The following is an 18,515-nucleotide window of genomic DNA, read 5'->3' as shown; positions in this document are numbered from 1 at the left end:
TACCTATTTCTGCTCAAGGTTTGTGTTATATCACTTGAGCCACAGCTCCACTTTTGGATTTTTTGGTAGTTAATTAGAGGTGAATTTCAGAGAGGGCTGGGAAGGTGGCTCAGTGGTAGAGCGCTTGCCTTACATGCCTGAGGCCCTGGGTTCGATTCCTCAGCACCACATAAGCAAAAAGAAAAAAGCCGGAAGTGGCGCTGTGGCTCAAATGGTAGAGTGCTAGCCTTGAGCTGAAGAACTGAGGGATAGCGGCCAGGCCCAGAGTTCAGGCCCCACCACTGGACCAAAAAAAAAAAAGAATTTCAGATAATTTCCTTCCCAGACTGGCTTCTTATTCTAATCCTCAGATCTTAGCCTTCTGAGTAGGTAGAATTACAAGCATTAGGCACTGACACTCAGCCTAGCCAAGTCTTAACTAACCCTAAATGCTCCCTGAGCTGCAAGACTAGAAACCTACAAAGATGGGCCTGAATCCAGGAAACACAAACACCCACCAGGGAAAGGTACACTTATCCACCCCACAGCTACATCAAGGTGGTAAACTTGGGTTAAGAAATGAAAGTATAGGGCTGGGAATGTGGCTTAGTGGTAGAGTGCTTGCCTTGCATTCATGAGGCCCTGGGTTCGATTCCTCAGCACCACATAAGCAGAAAAAGCTGGAAGTGGCACTGTGGTTTAAGTAGTAGAGTGCTAGCCTAGAGCTGAAGAGCTAAGGGACAGCACCCAGGCCCAGAGTTCAGGCCCTACAACTGACAAAAAAAAAGTGAAATGAAAGTATAATTGGGGATGTTCAGTAATAACTATCTCCACTTGAACTATAAGAATGATAAATAGGAGGTTTCATAAAAAAAAATCAGAATGCAGGAGTCTTTAACTCCCATTTCCTTCATGGGGAGCAGGAAGTATTTTTTTTCTATTTCTCCCTATTTTAGACTTAAGCTAAAATGAATCCTTACTCAAACTTATAAAAAGAAAGAAAGGGAAGGAAACGAGGAAAGGAGGGGGAGATAGAGACAGATTGAAACAGATAAAGGAAGGAAGCAAGAAAGGAAGAAAGAGGAAGGGTGAGAGACAGAAAAGAAAGAAAGAAAGAGAGAGAGAGAGAGAGAGAGAGAGAGAGAAAGAAAGAAAGAAAGAAGAGAGAAGGAGGGGAGGTAGGGAGGGGAGAGAGAAGGAAGGAAGGAAGAAGGGAGGGAAGGAGAGGAGAGAGAGAGAAGGGAGGGAGGGAGGGAAATAGGGAGAGAGGGAGAGAATCAGAGTGCAATTAGCAGAAGGGAACTATGCTAGATAAGTCAAATCTCAGAATCTACCCCAGAAGGTGTAACTAAGGAAATTCAGAGAAGTTGTGGTAAAAGCTAATATAAATATTTATGCCTTTTTAGAGTTCCATATAAGGCCTATTTGAAAGAAAGTTAGTTTTCAAGATTCCTAATAGGAAAGCATCTCCTACTCCAGTTAATTACTCATCCCTGGTGTGTGTATGTAGTGTTGGTAGGGAGAGTACTGTAACTCATTATCTGAACATATTAATCTGATTTGATTACTACTTCAGCCTCTGGAGAGGAGGCTGGACAATTCCTGGAAGATTCTTAGGAGTACACAAGCACTGTACCAGGAAAACAGAGAAAATAGCCACACCTCAAAGAACAATAGATCATTTCACAAAACCCTTCAGAAAGTTCCATACTTCAGTGTTACAAAACTGTAGGTTAAACAGAGGGAAAAAAGAAATGAAAAAGAGAAGGATCCAGAAAGAAGCAGTTATCACTGAAGGGGAAAATCATGTCTATAATAAAGATAAGGCAGAAGAACATCATGAAGAAAAGTATCATTTTGTGTGTGTGCATCTGACACTGGGACTTAATTTGAGTATCTCATGCTGTCACTCATTGGCTGGCACTCTAACGCCTGAGCCATGCCTCTAATCTCCAAGAAAATAAATGTCACCTCTGGGTTATGAAGGGTTAACAGTAAGAATAGGAAAATAGAGCTGGGAAAATGGCCTAGTGATAGAGTGCTTGCCTAGCATGCATGAAGCCCTGGGTTCCATTCCATAGCATCACATAAATAGAAAAAGCTGAGAGTGGTGCTGTGGTTCAAGTGGTATAACACTAGCCTTGAGCAGAAAAAAAGCTCAGAGACAGTGCCCAGGCCCTGAGTTCAAGCCCCAGGACTGGCAAAAAATAAAAATAAAAAGGCAGGCAGGCAGGCAGGAAGGAAGGAAGGAGAGAGGGAGAGAGGGAGGGAGAAGGGGGGAGGGAGAGAAAGAAAAAGAAAGAAAGAAAGAAAGAAAAAAGAAAGAACGAAGGAAAGAAAGAAAGAAAGAAAGAAAGAAAGAAAGGAAGGAAGGAAGGAAGGAAGGAAGGAAGGAAGGAAGGAAGGAAGGAAGGGAGAAAGGAAGGAAGGGAGAAAGGAAGGAAGAAGGAAGGAAAATATATTTTATAGTTTGGTAAACATTTGTAATCTTGCAGAAAGAATTTCTGTAGCCCAGGCCAGAAGTAGATTACTTAAGAAATGGGTGGCAAATCCTTCCCCAAAGAGCAAATGATAAATTATCCCAAAGAGGAGAAAGACAGACAGACAGAGACAGAGAGACAAAGAGAGACACAGAAACAGAGATAAAGAGAGAGACAAAGACAGAACAGAGACACAGAGAGAAAGACAGAGAGGGAAGGCTAGAGGAAGGGGGGGGAGAGACAGAGAGAAAATGAGACCCCTACAGTCTACTCTAAACTAGGAACCTGTGGCCGGCTTCACAAGTATATGACTTTCACACTCCCACATGACATTGCTCATAATTTGGCTTAATATTCTGATGTCACTGTTTTAAAACACTGTTTTAAAACTTAATTTTAAAATTAATTAAGGGGTCTAGGTTTTTATTTTGTACTAATCCCCACCCAAAATGTGCAGTAAGTCATCTAGGGCTTTGAAGACAATCTGATATATTTCATTCATTGTTCATTTGTTATTGAACAATAAATAGTCTACTATACAACCAGACACTGTCTCTGGAAATAAGGCAGTGTTTTTGTGTGTGTGTTTTTGTTTGTTTGTGGGGGGTTTTGTTTGTTTGTTTTTTGTCAGTCGTGGGGCTTGAACTCTGGATCTGGACGCTGTCCTTGAGCTCTCCAGCTCAAGGCTAGCACTCTACCACTTGAGCCACTTTCAGTTTTCTAGTGGCTAACTGGAGATAAGAGTCTCACAGACTTTTCTGCCCAGGTTGGCTCTGAACCTCAATGCTCAGATCTCAGACTCCTGAGTAGATAGGATTATAGGCGTGAGCCACTGGTGCCAGGCTGTTTGTGTAATGTGTGTGTGTGTGTGTGTGTGTGTGTGTATTTTGTTTTGTTTTTTGGTCAGTTGTGAGGCTTGAACAGTGGGCCTGGGTGCTGTCCCTGAGGTCTTCAGCTCAAGGCTAGCACTCTATCACTTGAGCCAGTGCCACTTATCGTTTTCTGGTGGTTAAGTGGAGGTAAGTCTCACTAACTTTCCTGCCTGGGCTGGCTTAAAACTGCGATCCTCAGATCTTAGCCTCCTGAGTGGCTAGGAGTACAGGAGTGAGCCAACAGTGCCCAACCATGACAGATCCTTTTTTTTTTTTTTTGTCAGTTATGGGGCCTCAACTCTTGGCTCTTGGCCTGGGTGCTGTCATTCAGCTCTTCAGCTCAAGGCGAGCATTCTACCACTTGAGTCCAGCACCACTTTGGGCTTTTTCTGCTTATGTGCTACTGAGGAATTGAACCCAGGCCTCATGCATGCAAGGCAAAGCACTCTACCACTGAGTCACCTTCCCAGCCCCATGACAGATATTTTAATAGGAAGTTTTTTGTTATGTTTTCCTTTTTTTCTTTTTTTGAGACATCTGAACAATTTAATAAGGCACAGACATGGCCTTTAACCTACTATGGGTGTTAGTCACCACAACCAGGATGATAGAAAAGTCTTTTAAGGAAAATTTGTTACTCTTAACAATATTAAAATTACATGACATTCTATTTCATGCCAACCTTGGTCAATTTACTCATGTTTCTGAAGTCCTAGTTTTCTTACCTTTAAAAAGAAGACAGGTGCCAGTGTCTCATTCCTGTCATCCTAGTTACTCAGGAGGCTGAAGTTGAGATCTGGAGGATTGAGGTTTGAAGCCAACCAGGCAGAAAAATCCATGAAACTCTAACTCTAATTAGCCAGCAAAAAGTAGGGCCAGAGATGTGTCTCAAGTGGTAGAGTAACAGCTGTGAGCAAGCACAAGGCCCTGAGTTCAAACCCCAGTAGAGGAAAAACAAAAACAAGAACAAAAAAACCACCAGAAAGAATAATAACAGGACTTAACCTTTAAAATTATTAGGGGAGGGCTGGGAATATGGCTTAGTGGTAGAATGCTTTCCTAGCAGGCATGAAGTCCTGGGTTCAATTTCTCAGTAACACATAAACAGAAAAAGCTGGAAGTGGCTCTATGGCTCAAGTGGTAGAGTGCTAGCCTTGAGCATACAGAGGCTCAGGGACAGAGCCCAGGCCCTGAGTTCAAGCCTCAAGACAGGCAAAAAAAAAAAAAAAAGGATTATTAGGACAATTAAATGGGATCAGGAATAAAAGTAATTAGTACACTTCAATAATGTGAGTGTCAGGATCTCCTGGTACATAGCAAGAGTTTGATAAATAATTTTGTTTTTATTAAAAGTGGGAGTGAAAAAGAAATTTTAGATAAAATGAATAGATGTTTGTAAAAATGAAACACATTTGTTTATTCTACATATCGGTAAAGCACTGATTAGACCAAGAAAAGGTAAAAGAATATATGTAAAATTGTTGGTTATAGTCAAATCTAAAAATAGGATTTGGGAAAGGAGATATTTATTTTGCTTTGCATTTTACTTTACATTTTTCTTACTGAAAAAACTGTATTTTAGCTAGGCACTGGTGGCTCGTGTGGTAATCCTAGCTATTCAGGAGGCTGAGATCTAAGGATTAACGTTCAAAGCCATCCTGGGCAGGAAAGTCTATGAGACTCTTACGATTCAATTAACCAACCTAAAAACTGGAAATAGAGTTGTAGCTCAAAGTGGTAGAGTGCTAGCTTTGAGCAAAAAAAGCTCAGGGACAGCACTCAGGCATTCAGTTCAATTCCCATGATCAAAAAAACAAACAAAATAGATAACGAAAGTACTACCGTATTTTAAGTACAGGGATAGATAATGAAACTTAAAATGTATTATAATTCTCCCCTTCTAAGTATTACCTTTTTTCCTGTCCAAATATTTTTTTGTTCAATTTCCATTTGTGTTTGACTCTGCCATAATTTGCTATTAGTCTTGGAAAAATCAACTCCTTACTTTGTTTTGTAGTTGCATTACTCATAGATAAGACACATAATCTAGTTAGGGTATTCTGGTAGCTCTGAATGATATTAAGAAATTGACCCTGCAATGGAGGAGTTGAGAGAGGCTAGAGGCAACCTTGGCCAGTACTTGTTATAGTGAGCAGCCTTTTTAGGGTTCCTTAGAACATCCTGGGCAGCATGGTTTAGGACATATGCCAAGGAGGCAGTGAGTATTGTAGCACTTGCAGTTTTGCTGCCTGTGGATCACTTGGACAATAATATGTAAGGTACTCCATTGTCTATCATGGACCAGAGGCATTGGAGCCAATGCATAAATCTGTGTGTGCAAGGTAATATAGCACACAGCCCTGTGGGGCAGTGATAATGTTAGGTTTTTAAAAAGAGGTCATAAGAACTGCACCAGCACGCACGTGGTATTCAGGTAAGGGGTAGGTTTATTCAGTAGACCTGCTGGGACCAGGCAAGGTTGGCACTCCACGTGGCTGGGAAAGGCCTGGGAATGAGAGAGAGAGCTGGGAAAGAGAGGAAAGAGCTAGAAAAGAGCAGAGAGAGGGGTAAGAACAGTAGCACTCACGTGGTATTCAGGTAAGGGGTAGGTTTATTCAGTAGACCTGCTGGGACCAGGCAAAGTTGGCACTCCACGTGGCTGGGAAAGAGAGAGGAAAGAGCTAGAGCAGAGAGAGAGCAGAGAGAGCTAGAAAAGAAGAGCAAGACAGCGTCTGGGCCTGGGCTAGGCCTTATGTAGGGTATGGGCAGGGAAAGGTGTGGCCACATCAAATTCAGATGTGACCTCAGCGGATGCAGATGTGACCTCTTCCAGGTGTCCCAGTTGCATAGGTAACGCAGGTACTGGGTGGAGACTTTGATGCGAGGAGGGTGGAGTCTGCTTGCCATCCAGGGGCGGACCTTACAGATAAGAGATGAGCCTAGCAGACTAAAGCTTCTGGTGGGATTAGCTCTACCCAGAGTTTTTTTTTTTTCCTTCCTTCCTTTCTTCCTTCTCTCCCTCTTTCCTTCCTTCCTTCCTTCCTTCATGTTGTTCCTAACTCAGGACTTAGGAACTGTCCCTTAGCTTTGTCACTCAAGGCTAGTGTTTTAAAACTTGAACATTAGCTCTACTTCCAACTTTTTGATGGGGGGCTGGGAAGTTGGCTCAGTGGCAGAGTGCTTGCCTTGCATGCCTGAGGCCCTGGGTTCGATTCCTCAGCACCACATAAGCAAAAAGAAAAAAGCTGAAGTGGCACTGTGACTCAAGTGGTAGAGCACTAGCTTTGAGCTGAAGAGCTGAGGGACAGCGCTCAGGCCCAGAGTTCAGGCCCCACGATGGGACTCAAAAAACAAAACAAAACAAAAAAAACCCTACTTTTTGATGGGCTTTTCTGTCAGGCTAACTTTGAACTGAAATCCTCAGATCTCAGCCTCCTGAGTAGCTAGACATGAGCCACGGTTGCCTGGCTACCTGTCTTTATTATTTTTCTTCACATACAGTGGACGTTTCTATCTCTTTGCAGAACCAGTCTTTTTTTTTCTTCTTCTTCTTTTTGGTGGTGCTGGGGATCCAAAGCAGGGCTTTGTGTAAGGTAGACAAGCACACTGCTACGAGCTTTATTCCTAATTGCCCTTTTGGTGGCATCTGGGCTAACTGTTGTCAATGCATTCATGTTTGAGAGGTAATTTTTCTGTTTTTTTGTTTTGTTTTGTTTTTGGCCCTGGGTCTTCAACTCAGGGCATAGGGGTACTGTCCATGAGCTACTTTAACATTCTACCACTTCAATCAGAACTCCACTTCCTTCATTTGTGTTTGAAAGCTTGAGTTTCAATACAGAAATTTGGATTAAAAAAAAGTACTATGGAGTTTGAAGTCCATTTGCATTATCACATAAAATGACATTTGTCAATAAAAGTTTTGTTAGACTCTTTAAATATAACTGTAAATTGTGAATGGTTATAAAAAATGTTTTCATGTATTTTACTACTTATAGATCAGAATTTATCAATGAAATTGTTCAGAATATGAAGAATTCATCCATAAAAAGTTTGGATCAAAAGTGCAAAAAAATCAGGAACTAAGTGACTCACATCTATAATCTTAACTACGCAGGAAGCTGAGATATGAGGGCACCAACCCAGGCAGAAAAACTCTGGAGACTTGTTTTTAATTGACGAACAAAAAGCTGGAGGTGGAAGGGTGGCTCAAGTGATAGGATGCCAGCTGTGAATAGAAAGAGCATCAAGGGAGAGGGAGGCCCTGAGTTCAGGCTTTTGTACCATGGCTTGAGGGAAAAAAACAAAAACAACCCTGCAAAGTTTTAAAAAACAAAAGATACTCGTAGCTGGGGACAGAAGAGAAAAACTGGGAAAGAGTGAGGGAAGGGGTGACATTGTTCAAAAAGAAATGTTCTCATTACCTGACTTATGTAATTGTAACCGCTCTGTGCAGCACCTTTATATAATAACAACTTAAAAAATAAAAATAAATAAAAGGCAAGAAACTAGGTTCAATTCTAAGTGTTACAGGGTCAAGAACTGCAGGACTCTTCTGAGTTACCAAAGGGCCTCAGCTCTGGAGGAAATGCTTAAACAAAACCATGGTCTAAAAAACACATATACTCAGCATGAATAACAAATCTGGATGAATTCAAAGGTTGAAATAAACCCACATTTAATTAAAGGGCAAAAAAATCAGAATAAATGGACTGACATACTGTTCTTACCAGGTTTCATTCAAATGAAATACAATTCAAAGAGAAACAGAAGTTATTGATTAGAAAACACCTAGATAAGGCTGACCTATAGTGAAGTCAGGTGATCATTCTTAATGATACAGATCACCCTTTCAGTGTCTCAGTGTAAAGACTTTCTTACTAACGTCCTTAACACTGGGGTTTTTCTGTGTTCCCAGAACTGATCAGGTTATCAGATTCCCAAAATGCTGGTATTAACTAGATAATAAAAGTATTATCTTTCTAATCTCAAGCCTGATAGACTGTGTACATAAAAATTTGCTTGTCATGCTGGAATCAGAGCAGCAAGAAAATAGCATTTGGAAGGTATTTCATCCAAATTAAAAAACTAGGTGACCAGTGCTCACAATAGAGTATAGCTTTGTCCATGTTTCCCAAATAATGTCTGGCTTTCCTGGACATCTACACATTCTTACCCTTTTCTGGTCCATTTTCCAAAGTCCAAGCCGTCCACTTCGCACTTGGTAGCACAAATTTTCTTTTCAAAGAATTTACAATGGAACTAATTATATTTCTAATCCTTTTGAGAGAAGTCAAAGATACCTTTTTCTTTTTTTTTTTTTAAGAAGTTGGTTATTTGGATTGCTAAAGTGAAATACAAGACATTCCCTAGCAGGGAAAGGTTTGTCAGTTGTAGCATTTAAAAAGAAATTCAGTTTCTTTAACTATGGACCTACCATTTATTAACAGGCCTGTCGTGAGCCCTGGGAGACCACTTAAGCTTTTTTTTCCACTTTCACTGGGGGAAAACGAAGTTCATGCAAAGTACGGTAAAAAGACGTAAACGTTCCCTGGATAGGGAAAGTATTAGCTCTCTAGAGTTCTCATTCACAGTCACCTTCACAAACGTTGGCATTTGGCAGTAGGTGGGCCATTGACGGAGCGCTTCTATACCTATTTCCTCTCACTCGTTTCTCTAGATGCTGTGTCCTAGGGCAGACGTGACCGCTTGTTTGTTCTCCACAGCTAGAAAAGCATTAGCGAGCATCTGCGACCTAACCTGGGATCAGTGTGCCTAGCGCCCTGACCTCCGTCAGCCCGGCCTCAGGTCGTCAAGGGGAAAACCAGTGTGTCAGCCTCAGGCGAGGCCCGGGCCAGGCCCAGGACACAGGCAATGTCACCGTCGTGCGGATTTCAGGACAGGCCCTCCCCGGTGGGCGTCGCAGTCACTGGAATCCGGCAACTGAAAACGTTAGAAGTTATCCATTGGACACGGAGGGCTTTCTAGCAATTTACGGTACAGGAAAATGTGTTTTTTAACTTCAGAAACGGGACCGGGAAGGATTCGGAAACAGGGACGAAGAGGCCCGCGCGGGGGAGGGGCAGGCCGCGCGAGAAGAAAGGGAAAGGCCTTTCTTTCAGGTGACGCGCGGTCAGGAGACGTTCTCCCGACGTGGGCGCTCACCATTGGCCGAGACCTTTTTGACGTGCCGACAGCCGCCCAGGCGCGAACAGCGACCAGGGCGGCACTTCATTGGATGTTAGTGAGGCGCGCGCGCTCCCGCGACCCGCCAAACCTCCGCCCGCCAACCCGCTGGTCTAGTCCCCCTTCGCTCCTGCCTGGCCACGCCCCTTCCCGAGATCGCCCCTCCCCCGGCAGGCCGGCGGCGCGCGGAAAGAGCGTCACGTGACGACTAGCCCCGCCTCTTCCTCTCGGTCCCATATTGAACTCGAGTTGGAAGAGGCGAGTCCGGTCTCAAAATGGAGGTAAAACCGCCGCCCGGTCGCCCCCAGCCCGACTCCGGCCGTCGCCGCCGTCGCCGGGGGGAGGAGGTATTAGGGGGAGAGCGGGGGGTTGATGGGTAGCAACCGGCTTGGGGGGGCCTGGCGGGGAGCGGGGAGGCCGGGTGGACCGAGTCGGCCGTCCCGCGCTCTGCGTTGAGACGGGCGGCGGGTGGGGGAGGGGAGCAGGCCTGTGAGGCCTCCTCGGGGCTCCTGGCCCGCCTCGCCTGCACCTTCGGCCTCACTGGTGGCCCACGGAGACGCAGCGTGGTCGGGGGACCCCTTAGGAGGCCAGACGGCCCGCCGGCTGCGCGGCCTCGGATGCGTGGCCGAGAGCGGCATGGCGGGCCTTCCCGGGAGCGGTTGGGAGGAGGTGGTGGGGGAGGGGAGGGGACGAGCAGGCACATCCGGGCGACCGAGCAGGCGGGCGGCGGCCACATCGACTCCGATCCGCCGCCGCGTTACGAAATGGCGCATTGGTCCGCAATGGCCGCCGCCTCGCTGCGTCGCCGGGAAAGAGCGCGGGATTGGAGAGAGATGGCGGGAGGCGGCCCGGCGTTGCCGAAAATGGCCGAGAAGCTCCGGGGCGCGGTGCTTTTACTGAAGTTCTCGGGGCGCGATTCTAGGCCTTTACGGAGCACGGCGGCGACCAGAACTGGTGAAATTGTTTAGCCTGTTAACAGCTCCCGGTTGGGGTTTTTTTTTTTCGGAGAGCCTGCCGATTTAAACTGCTTCCTACAGTATTTAGAATGGTACTACTCAGATCACCATGTGGGTGAAGTGCTTTTTATTGTTGTAGAATTTGAAATTTACATGTGTAGTAGTGAAATAGGAACTTAGCTATTTGAAAAAAAAAGCCTGAATATCCCGTTGCTTGTTTTGGATCTGGTGGTATTTTATGAGTTCTAGTTCCTTAAGTGTTTGAGATTTGTGTACGTGTTCTATTTCTTCAGTCAGTTTTCCTGTTCTTACGAAATACTTTAGCCAACAGGGAAAGTGGATTAACAGGCTGTTAACCGTTTAACCTAGCATACGAAGATCTCCTAACTTCTGTTTCTAGAGGACATTAGAATATAAATGTGAACCCTTTAATTAAAGGACTTCAGATGATCGAAATTCGTGCAAGATTGTGGCCATTTTGTAGCATTGGGAAACAATTTCAGGTTGCATCTTAACTTTTTAATGAGCATTTCTGTTTTGTGCTTAACTCTGGTCAGGCAGTTTATACTGTACACGTCGTAAGTTGTATTTGGATCACTTTGACCATATGATGTAAATGCATATATTGTATCATGTAACATTGATAGCAGAAAGCTACATGGTTTGCTTATCTTTCAAAAAAAATTTTTTTTTTTTTTGTGGAGAGATGTTGGTTTAGCCTAGGAATATCTATTGTAATGTTGATTTTTCTCTAGATTTGCCAGGTGTATTTTGCAGGCTGTCATTTCAAGTTAGATGTTGGAAGTGTAGATTAGAAATACTTCAAATGGAGTGGTTGAACATTCTGGATACCATGCTTCTTAGAAAATGACTTATTAATTAAAATGACTTATTAATTAAAATAATCTCTTCCTGGACACTTAGTTGCAGCGTTGAAGAAAGGATTTTTTTTATTCTGGAATTATTTTGACTTAAAGTAATTCTTGGCGCCATTTTAGGTAAATTAATTGGTCAAACTGTTAATGCTACAGGAGCTTACAAAGAATGCAAATTTTAAAAAATTACAAGAAATAATAAAACATAATGATTCTTTTTCCTAGGGCCATGATCCAAAGGAACCAGAGCAGCTGCGGAAGCTGTTTATTGGTGGTCTGAGCTTCGAAACTACAGATGATAGTTTAAGAGAACATTTTGAGAAATGGGGCACACTCACAGATTGTGTGGTAAGTTAAAGGAAGAAAAAGATTCTTAGGAAGGGTAGAGGACCTGTGGAGGTATACTAAATTTTTTAAAATTTTTATTTTGTAGGTAATGAGAGATCCTCAGACAAAACGTTCCAGGGGCTTCGGTTTTGTGACTTATTCTTGTGTTGAAGAGGTGGATGCAGCCATGTGTGCTAGACCCCACAAGGTTGATGGACGTGTTGTGGAACCAAAGAGAGCGGTTTCTAGAGAGGTATTTCAATACCTTGTTGTATTATATGTGGAACAGTGAAAGTTTGGCTTTTTGACTTAATTTCTTTATCTGTAGGATTCTGTGAAGCCAGGAGCCCATCTAACAGTGAAGAAAATTTTTGTTGGTGGTATTAAAGAAGATACAGAAGAATATAATTTGAGAGACTACTTTGAAAAATATGGCAAGATTGAAACCATAGAAGTTATGGAAGACCGGCAGAGTGGAAAAAAGAGAGGATTTGCTTTTGTAACTTTTGATGATCATGATACAGTTGATAAAATTGTTGGTAAGTAAAAATACTGGAATTTGAATTTTTAGTTTCAACTAAATTTGCTAAGTTGCTTAGCAAATTTTGTTGTATTTACTAACCTAAAAAGTGGGTAGGTCACTTTCTGTAAATTGTACCTGTGTGACCAGCATCTAGTTCAAGAAATCAACATTTTAACTTCCCAGAACATTCCCTTACCCTCACTCAAGACTCAGCTGTCTTACTGACAGTGTGTTAATGAGGTGCATAATGACAGAGGTTATCATTTTTATGTTCTTTTCCAAACATAAAATAACTTTCTTTTGTTTGATTAAAAAAATTTTAGTTCAGAAATACCACACTATTAATGGGCATAATTGTGAAGTGAAAAAGGCCCTCTCTAAACAAGAGATGCAGTCTGCTGGATCACAAAGAGGTAAGTAGATCTGTTACACGTATATAATAAATGAGTGATGTTAGTGAAATTCTTAAAAACCTTAACTTGGCCTGTGTTAAAGGTCGTGGAGGTGGATCTGGCAACTTTATGGGTCGTGGAGGAAACTTTGGAGGTGGTGGAGGTAATTTTGGACGTGGTGGAAACTTTGGTGGAAGAGGTAGGATATATACTTCAGTTGTAAGTACAAATGTATCTTGAACAGTAACTTGCATATATAATTTTAATTATATCTTCGCTTTCCTTAGGAGGCTATGGTGGTGGAGGTGGTGGCAGCAGAGGTAGCTATGGAGGAGGTGATGGTGGATACAATGGATTTGGAGGTGATGGTAAGCTTACGCTTATTTTGTCTAAATTGGATTAGATGGATTAAATATACTTTTAAACTTCAGAAGAGTGAACTTTCCCCTTGGAGATTGACCGTTAGTCCTTTTTGGCCAAAAAGATATATTTTACTGTGGGCTAAGGATATGACTCATGATAGAGCATAGCCTGCAAGCTTGAGGGCCCTACTCCTTTTTTCACCCCCACCCCCAAGATTCATCTGTGTTAGCAGTTGAGTTATTGTGGCTTTTTTGGAGGGTGCAGGTACTCAGGCCTACTTCACTCAGTTTATTTGCTCACTACTTGAACCACACCTCCATCTTAGCATTTTGCTGGATAATTGGAAATGGAGTTTTGTGTGAACTGGCTTCAGACTTTGCCCCCCTGATGAAAGCACCAGGGCCAAGCTGGCCTTGTTTTTCTTTGTGAAATTTAAATATTTAACAGATGAATTTTGTTTTCAAGATTCAGTTAAGATTCTTACTGTTAATGGCTAAGCATTAGGGGTTTTTGTTTTTTGTTTTTGTCGGTTCTTTTTGGGGAGGGGGAGGGGCGGTCCTGGGGCCTGAACTCAGGGCTTAGGCAATGTCCTGGGCTTCTTTTGCTCGTGCCACTTGAGCCATAGCACCACTTTTGGCTTTTTCTGTGTATGTGGTACTGAGGAATCAAACCTAGGGCTTCATGCATGCTAGGCAAGCACTCTACTACTGAGCCACGTTCCCAGCCCTATTATCAGGTTTTCTTTTTGCTTATGTGGTGCTGAGGAATCAAACCCAGGGCCTTAGGCATGCAAGGCAAGTGGTCTACCACTGAGCCACCTTCCCAGCCCTTTCCCTTATAATGTTTTATGTGGCTTGTTTTCATTCAGGTGGCAACTATGGCGGCGGTCCTGGTTATAGTAGTAGAGGAGGCTATGGTGGTGGTGGACCAGGTTATGGAAACCAAGGTGGAGGATATGGTGGTGGTGGAGGAGGATATGATGGTTACAATGAAGGAGGAAATTTTGGTGGTGGTAAGTTTGCTTTTATTCATTTGATAAATATTCGATACTCTTTTTCATTACAACTGTTTAAAAGATGTTTTTAACACTTTAATAAAATACAATGGTAGAAAAATACAGACTGAAGCTAATTTTCCTTGGCCATAGAGTAAAGGAGTAAAAGTATCCTTACCTCTTAGAAGTTGTAAAGTGGGCCCTTCTAAACTAGGAAATAGAACATGCAAATTGAGTACTTGAATTTTGAAGTGAATAAGGGTACCATCTGTGGTCTTAGCTAAAATGTTTTTGGGTTTCTTTTTTTTTTGGTCCAGTCGTGGGGCCTGAACTCTGGGCCTGGGCACTGTCCCTCAGATCTTCAGCTCAAGGCTAGTGCTCTACCACTTGAGCCACAGAGCCACTTCGGCTTTTTATTTTTTGCTTATGTGGTGCTGAGGAATCGAACCCAGGGCCTCAGGCATGCAAGGCAAGCGCTCTACCACTGAGCCACCTTCTCGGCCCTGGGTTTCTTCTTTAACCCATTCTTGGGTCTGTTATGAAACCTCTGTGGTAAAGGGAGGTTGGTAGATTTCTATGATCTTGGTCATTACATTGCATGTAATTGTTGTAGAGTGTGCTACCATGGTCGTCAGAGGTAGAATTCCATAATTTTAAGGGGATAAAACTTGGGTCTGGGTAAACTACAAATAAAATCTTTGTAATTTTAGGTAACTACGGTGGTGGTGGCAACTATAATGATTTTGGAAATTACAGTGGACAACAGCAATCAAATTATGGACCCATGAAGGGGGGCAGTTTTGGTGGAAGAAGCTCTGGCAGTCCATATGGTGGTAAATAATTTTTAGTTAAAACTTTTAGAGCCACTTAAGCTTAAAAGTTTGTGTATTTGAAAATTCTGCCTTTGTATTCCCAGGTGGTTATGGATCTGGTGGTGGAAGTGGTGGATATGGTAGCAGAAGGTTTTAAAAACACCAGAAAAAGGGTAGGTATCTTTAAATTTTTATTATGATGATAAATAATATGTGGAACTGTTCACTGACTGTAATAATTTTTTTATCCTGTATTATTCAACAGGCTACAGTTCTTAGCAGGAGAGAGAGCGAGGAGTTGTCAGGAAAGCTGCAGGTTACTTTGAGACAGTCGTCCCAAATGCATTAGAGGAACTGTAAAAATCTGCCACAGAAGGAACGATGATCCATAGTCAGAAAAGTTACTGCAGCTTAAACAGGAAACCCTTCTTGTTCAGGACTGTCATAGCCACAGTTTGCAAAAAGTGCAGCTATTGATTAATGCAATGTAGTGTCAATTAGATGTACATTCCTGAGGTCTTTTATCTGTTGTAGCTTTGTCTTTTTCTTTTTCTTTTCATTACATCAGGTATATTGCCCTGTAAATTGTGGTAGTGGTACCAGGAATAAAAAATTAAGGAATTTTTAACTTTTCAATATTTGTGTAGTTCAGTTTTTCTACATTTTAGTACAGAAACTTTAACAAAATGCAGTTTTGAAGGTGTTTCCTTGTGAGTTAACAAGTAAAGATCATTGTTAATTACTATTTTGTATGAATTTTGCTAAAGTTAACTGTAAAGAAACACCTACTGACTTGCAGTTTAAGGGGAATCTATTCTCCTCATTTCCAAACCATGATACGAATGGGCGCTGACATGTGGAGAGAATAGATACTTGTATGTATGCATTGTGTGTTTTAGATACATAGGATTGGGTATTTAAATTAGCATATTTGTGAATTTAATAGCATTAAGATTACCTTCAAATGAAAAAAAAACCCTCAAAATCCCTATTTGGTTTTTGTGCATTTTCTTTCAATGTAATCATGGTTTTAGTGTGTTTTAAGATTTGCTGAATCGTAGCTGTGTTTAGAACATCTCCATTCTACATTTACCTTGATCACATTGAGAATGACTGCTACCATAGTTTTGGAGTGTAAAGCATGTCTGCTGCCCTCTATTTAAATTTGTAAAGGGTAGTGGATGTTTTCCTCATCCCTTTAGAAACCATTCTTAATTTTTGATTCAGGACCACTAAGTGTGCAATGTCTGAGCATATTAGTGGATACCTGATTTTATTCTGTTTTTCCTTTGAGGCCCCTGAGGCCTATAAGTTTTATTACTTTCCTTGGTTTAATTTCTCCATGCAAGTTTTCAGAGCAAGAGAATAAAAAGACACTTCATTGTCAAATCCTTAACTGGCTGGCATGCTTTCCTGTTTGTACCCTACACATTTTTCTGAGTGAATCCAAGGATAAGATATAATTGTCCAAAATAACAAATGCAGCAGATATGTAGCACAGTTGCTTAGTACAAGCTTCTCACTTCCCAAAGACCTGGATTGAAATTTGGGTAGTTTTTGAGTTCTTAGTTAAATTCCTACAGAACACACTGTTACTCCTGTGTATATTTCAATCTAAATCATGTTGGTATGAGTTAGTGATCTTGTTTGGAAGACTGGTTGAGAAGAGATTTCAATAATAAGGTCATACATTATATAAACCAATGTCTACTGTTTGCGCCAGCTAGTGCTTTCAATTTCACTCATACCCTTAGTATGTGCCCTGCTGTTACTCTTTATTTGACAGTGAACGTTGAATTCAAGATTTTTACGTGGTTTTTAAAGTACTAAGCAAAACAAGCAATAAAAAGGGGAATGGGGCGTGCTAGTGTTTGAATATGCTCTCTTGTTGCTCTAATTCTGTGCATTATTAATATTTGGATGCATGCAATGCCAGCATGGAAATCGGTCTTCACAGATACTGAAGTTTTCCAGAAAACACTCAAACCAATAAATGTATCAAGACAACATTCCATTGTTAATGGGCATATGTGAATAAGCAGTGTAGAAAATAGGCTTATATTAGAAAATGGTTAAGTCTTATTAACATCAAGTGTGGTATATAAATGGACACTGTCAATGTTCATAACTTGGGTACTTGGTCAAAATAATGCTTGGGAAACATTAAAATTGAGCTAAATTGTCTCAAGTTTTTTTTATTCGTTATAATAAAGGTTGAAGGAATGGGGAAGATTTAACATTTCCTGTTTTTATGTTTGTGAAATTGTTTGACACAACCTTGACAGTATCCTTTAATGGCATCTAAGGTTAATTGTACTGTTAACCAACTTTTATGTTCTGGAACTAGTTTAATAGTTAAAATATTTCTCAGTAAGTGGATGTTTACAACCTATAAGCAGGTGTGTTCTGTATGTGACCTGTTTATAAGTTGTATTAGGTTAGCTTTGATGAACAGTGTGGAAAAGTAAGCCATGAGGAGGGTGATTAACCAGCTTTAAAGGACCTAAGTTATGCTTTCTAAAGCACAGTGTGGATCAAAGGAAACTCACTAAGACAGGACTTCAGCAGCCTTTTGATTATGGACAAGTCAGCATAAATAAAGAATGAGAAGGCAGCAGCAAGAGCTTCAACTACAGAGGAGTGAAAGCATAAGATACTATGATGATAGTGAGCAGCTTTCCAAAAGCTAGTTAAATCTGCTTATTACAACTGAAATATCGAAGAAAGTCTAGCAGGAAGGAGTTCTTCGCCTTTTGGAACATCAATGAGATAGTTGCCACAGACACTAGGTCTAGCATTTAGACCTGCAAGGAAGGGCAATAAGGATTAGGTAAGGCTTGAATTTGAATTTTTTCACTAATTAAAGAGTGATTTTTTGTAAAGCAAGGTAAGAGTAATCTTTTTGATTTGCAGGTTGAATGTGAACCCTACTTGCCTAAATGAGGAATGTCTTTCCTACCATCTTAAATACGAAGGTTTCTGGCTGGGTAAGGTTTGTAGCTCACAGTAAAACCTATGACATTTATTTTCCCACAAATCTATTACATATTTAGAATTTCATCCCCCACTAGTAGGGACATTGGCGAGATTCTCAAGCTGAATTTTTGGTACCACATTCAAACTTTAAAGCCTTCACTTTTTTAATTCCCCTGCAATAACCATTAGTGTTCATAAGTTAGACATGGCATCTTTTTTTCATCTATATAGATAGAGTTCATTTTAAGTGTCTAGGGTAATACAATTTCCAGTAAAAGAAAGTATGAAAACGTTATTGTTGTAATAAGCATAACTTCTGACATGATTAAGCTGCCAATCCTCATGCTTAGGAAAAACACAATGAATTTAACAGTTGATGAAACAAGATCTCTGTTCAAGTGTCCTCAAGTTACCTTGCACGCAAACTCAATTATTTGTACCAGCAGGTTAAATTTTGTTTGGTTTATCTAAACAGTAAGGTTCTGATACTATTTCTAAAAGACACCTTTCCCCCCCCACATTTTGGTTGCTACTTAAATCAGTTGCTGATTGTCATAAGGGCTACTTTTTCTGCCCTAAAAGGGCTTGTTAAAAAATTGAGGTTTAATAACACTTTTCAGGGGACAGTCACTCCAAATGTACTAGTTTCTAAGTTGTAAGTCAGTGTCTTAACATGAACAGCAATAGCTCACCAGGGTGTATTTGCAGAGAAAGGTTGGGTCTAGATCAGAACTGGAATTTCTCAATCAGAATTAAGGTAATAACCTTTCTACATGGTTTAGT

The 18,515-nt window shown here is 41.4% G+C and overlaps 1 protein-coding gene across 3 annotated transcripts; it reads left to right on the top strand.

Annotated features, from left to right (window-relative positions):
• The first annotated feature begins 9,705 nt into the window (after nt 1-9,705).
• On the top strand, nt 9,706-18,515 carry Hnrnpa3 (heterogeneous nuclear ribonucleoprotein A3). Of its 3 annotated transcripts, none has more exons than XM_042688260.1 (11): nt 9,706-9,795; nt 11,571-11,693; nt 11,779-11,925; nt 12,001-12,211; nt 12,519-12,608; nt 12,691-12,786; nt 12,875-12,955; nt 13,819-13,962; nt 14,655-14,777; nt 14,861-14,929; nt 15,022-15,392. In XM_042688260.1, the coding sequence occupies exons 1-10, from the start codon at nt 9,790-9,792 to the stop codon at nt 14,911-14,913; spliced, it is 1,074 nt and encodes a 357-aa protein (XP_042544194.1). In that variant the 5' UTR covers nt 9,706-9,789; the 3' UTR covers nt 14,914-14,929; nt 15,022-15,392. The 3 variants fall into 3 exon arrangements, with proteins under 3 accessions (XP_042544194.1, XP_042544193.1, XP_042544192.1); XM_042688259.1 differs by lacking the exon at nt 15,022-15,392 and adding an exon at nt 17,670-18,515 and having other exon boundaries at nt 9,728-9,861; XM_042688258.1 differs by having other exon boundaries at nt 9,728-9,861.

The sequence above is a fragment of the Dipodomys spectabilis genome, unplaced genomic scaffold, assembly GCF_019054845.1.
Source record: "Dipodomys spectabilis isolate Male_0828 unplaced genomic scaffold, ASM1905484v1 ptg000115l, whole genome shotgun sequence".
Classification (NCBI taxonomy): Eukaryota; Metazoa; Chordata; class Mammalia; order Rodentia; family Heteromyidae; genus Dipodomys; species Dipodomys spectabilis.
Note: the sequence above shows the minus strand (reverse complement) of the source record. Positions and strands in the feature narration are given on the sequence as shown.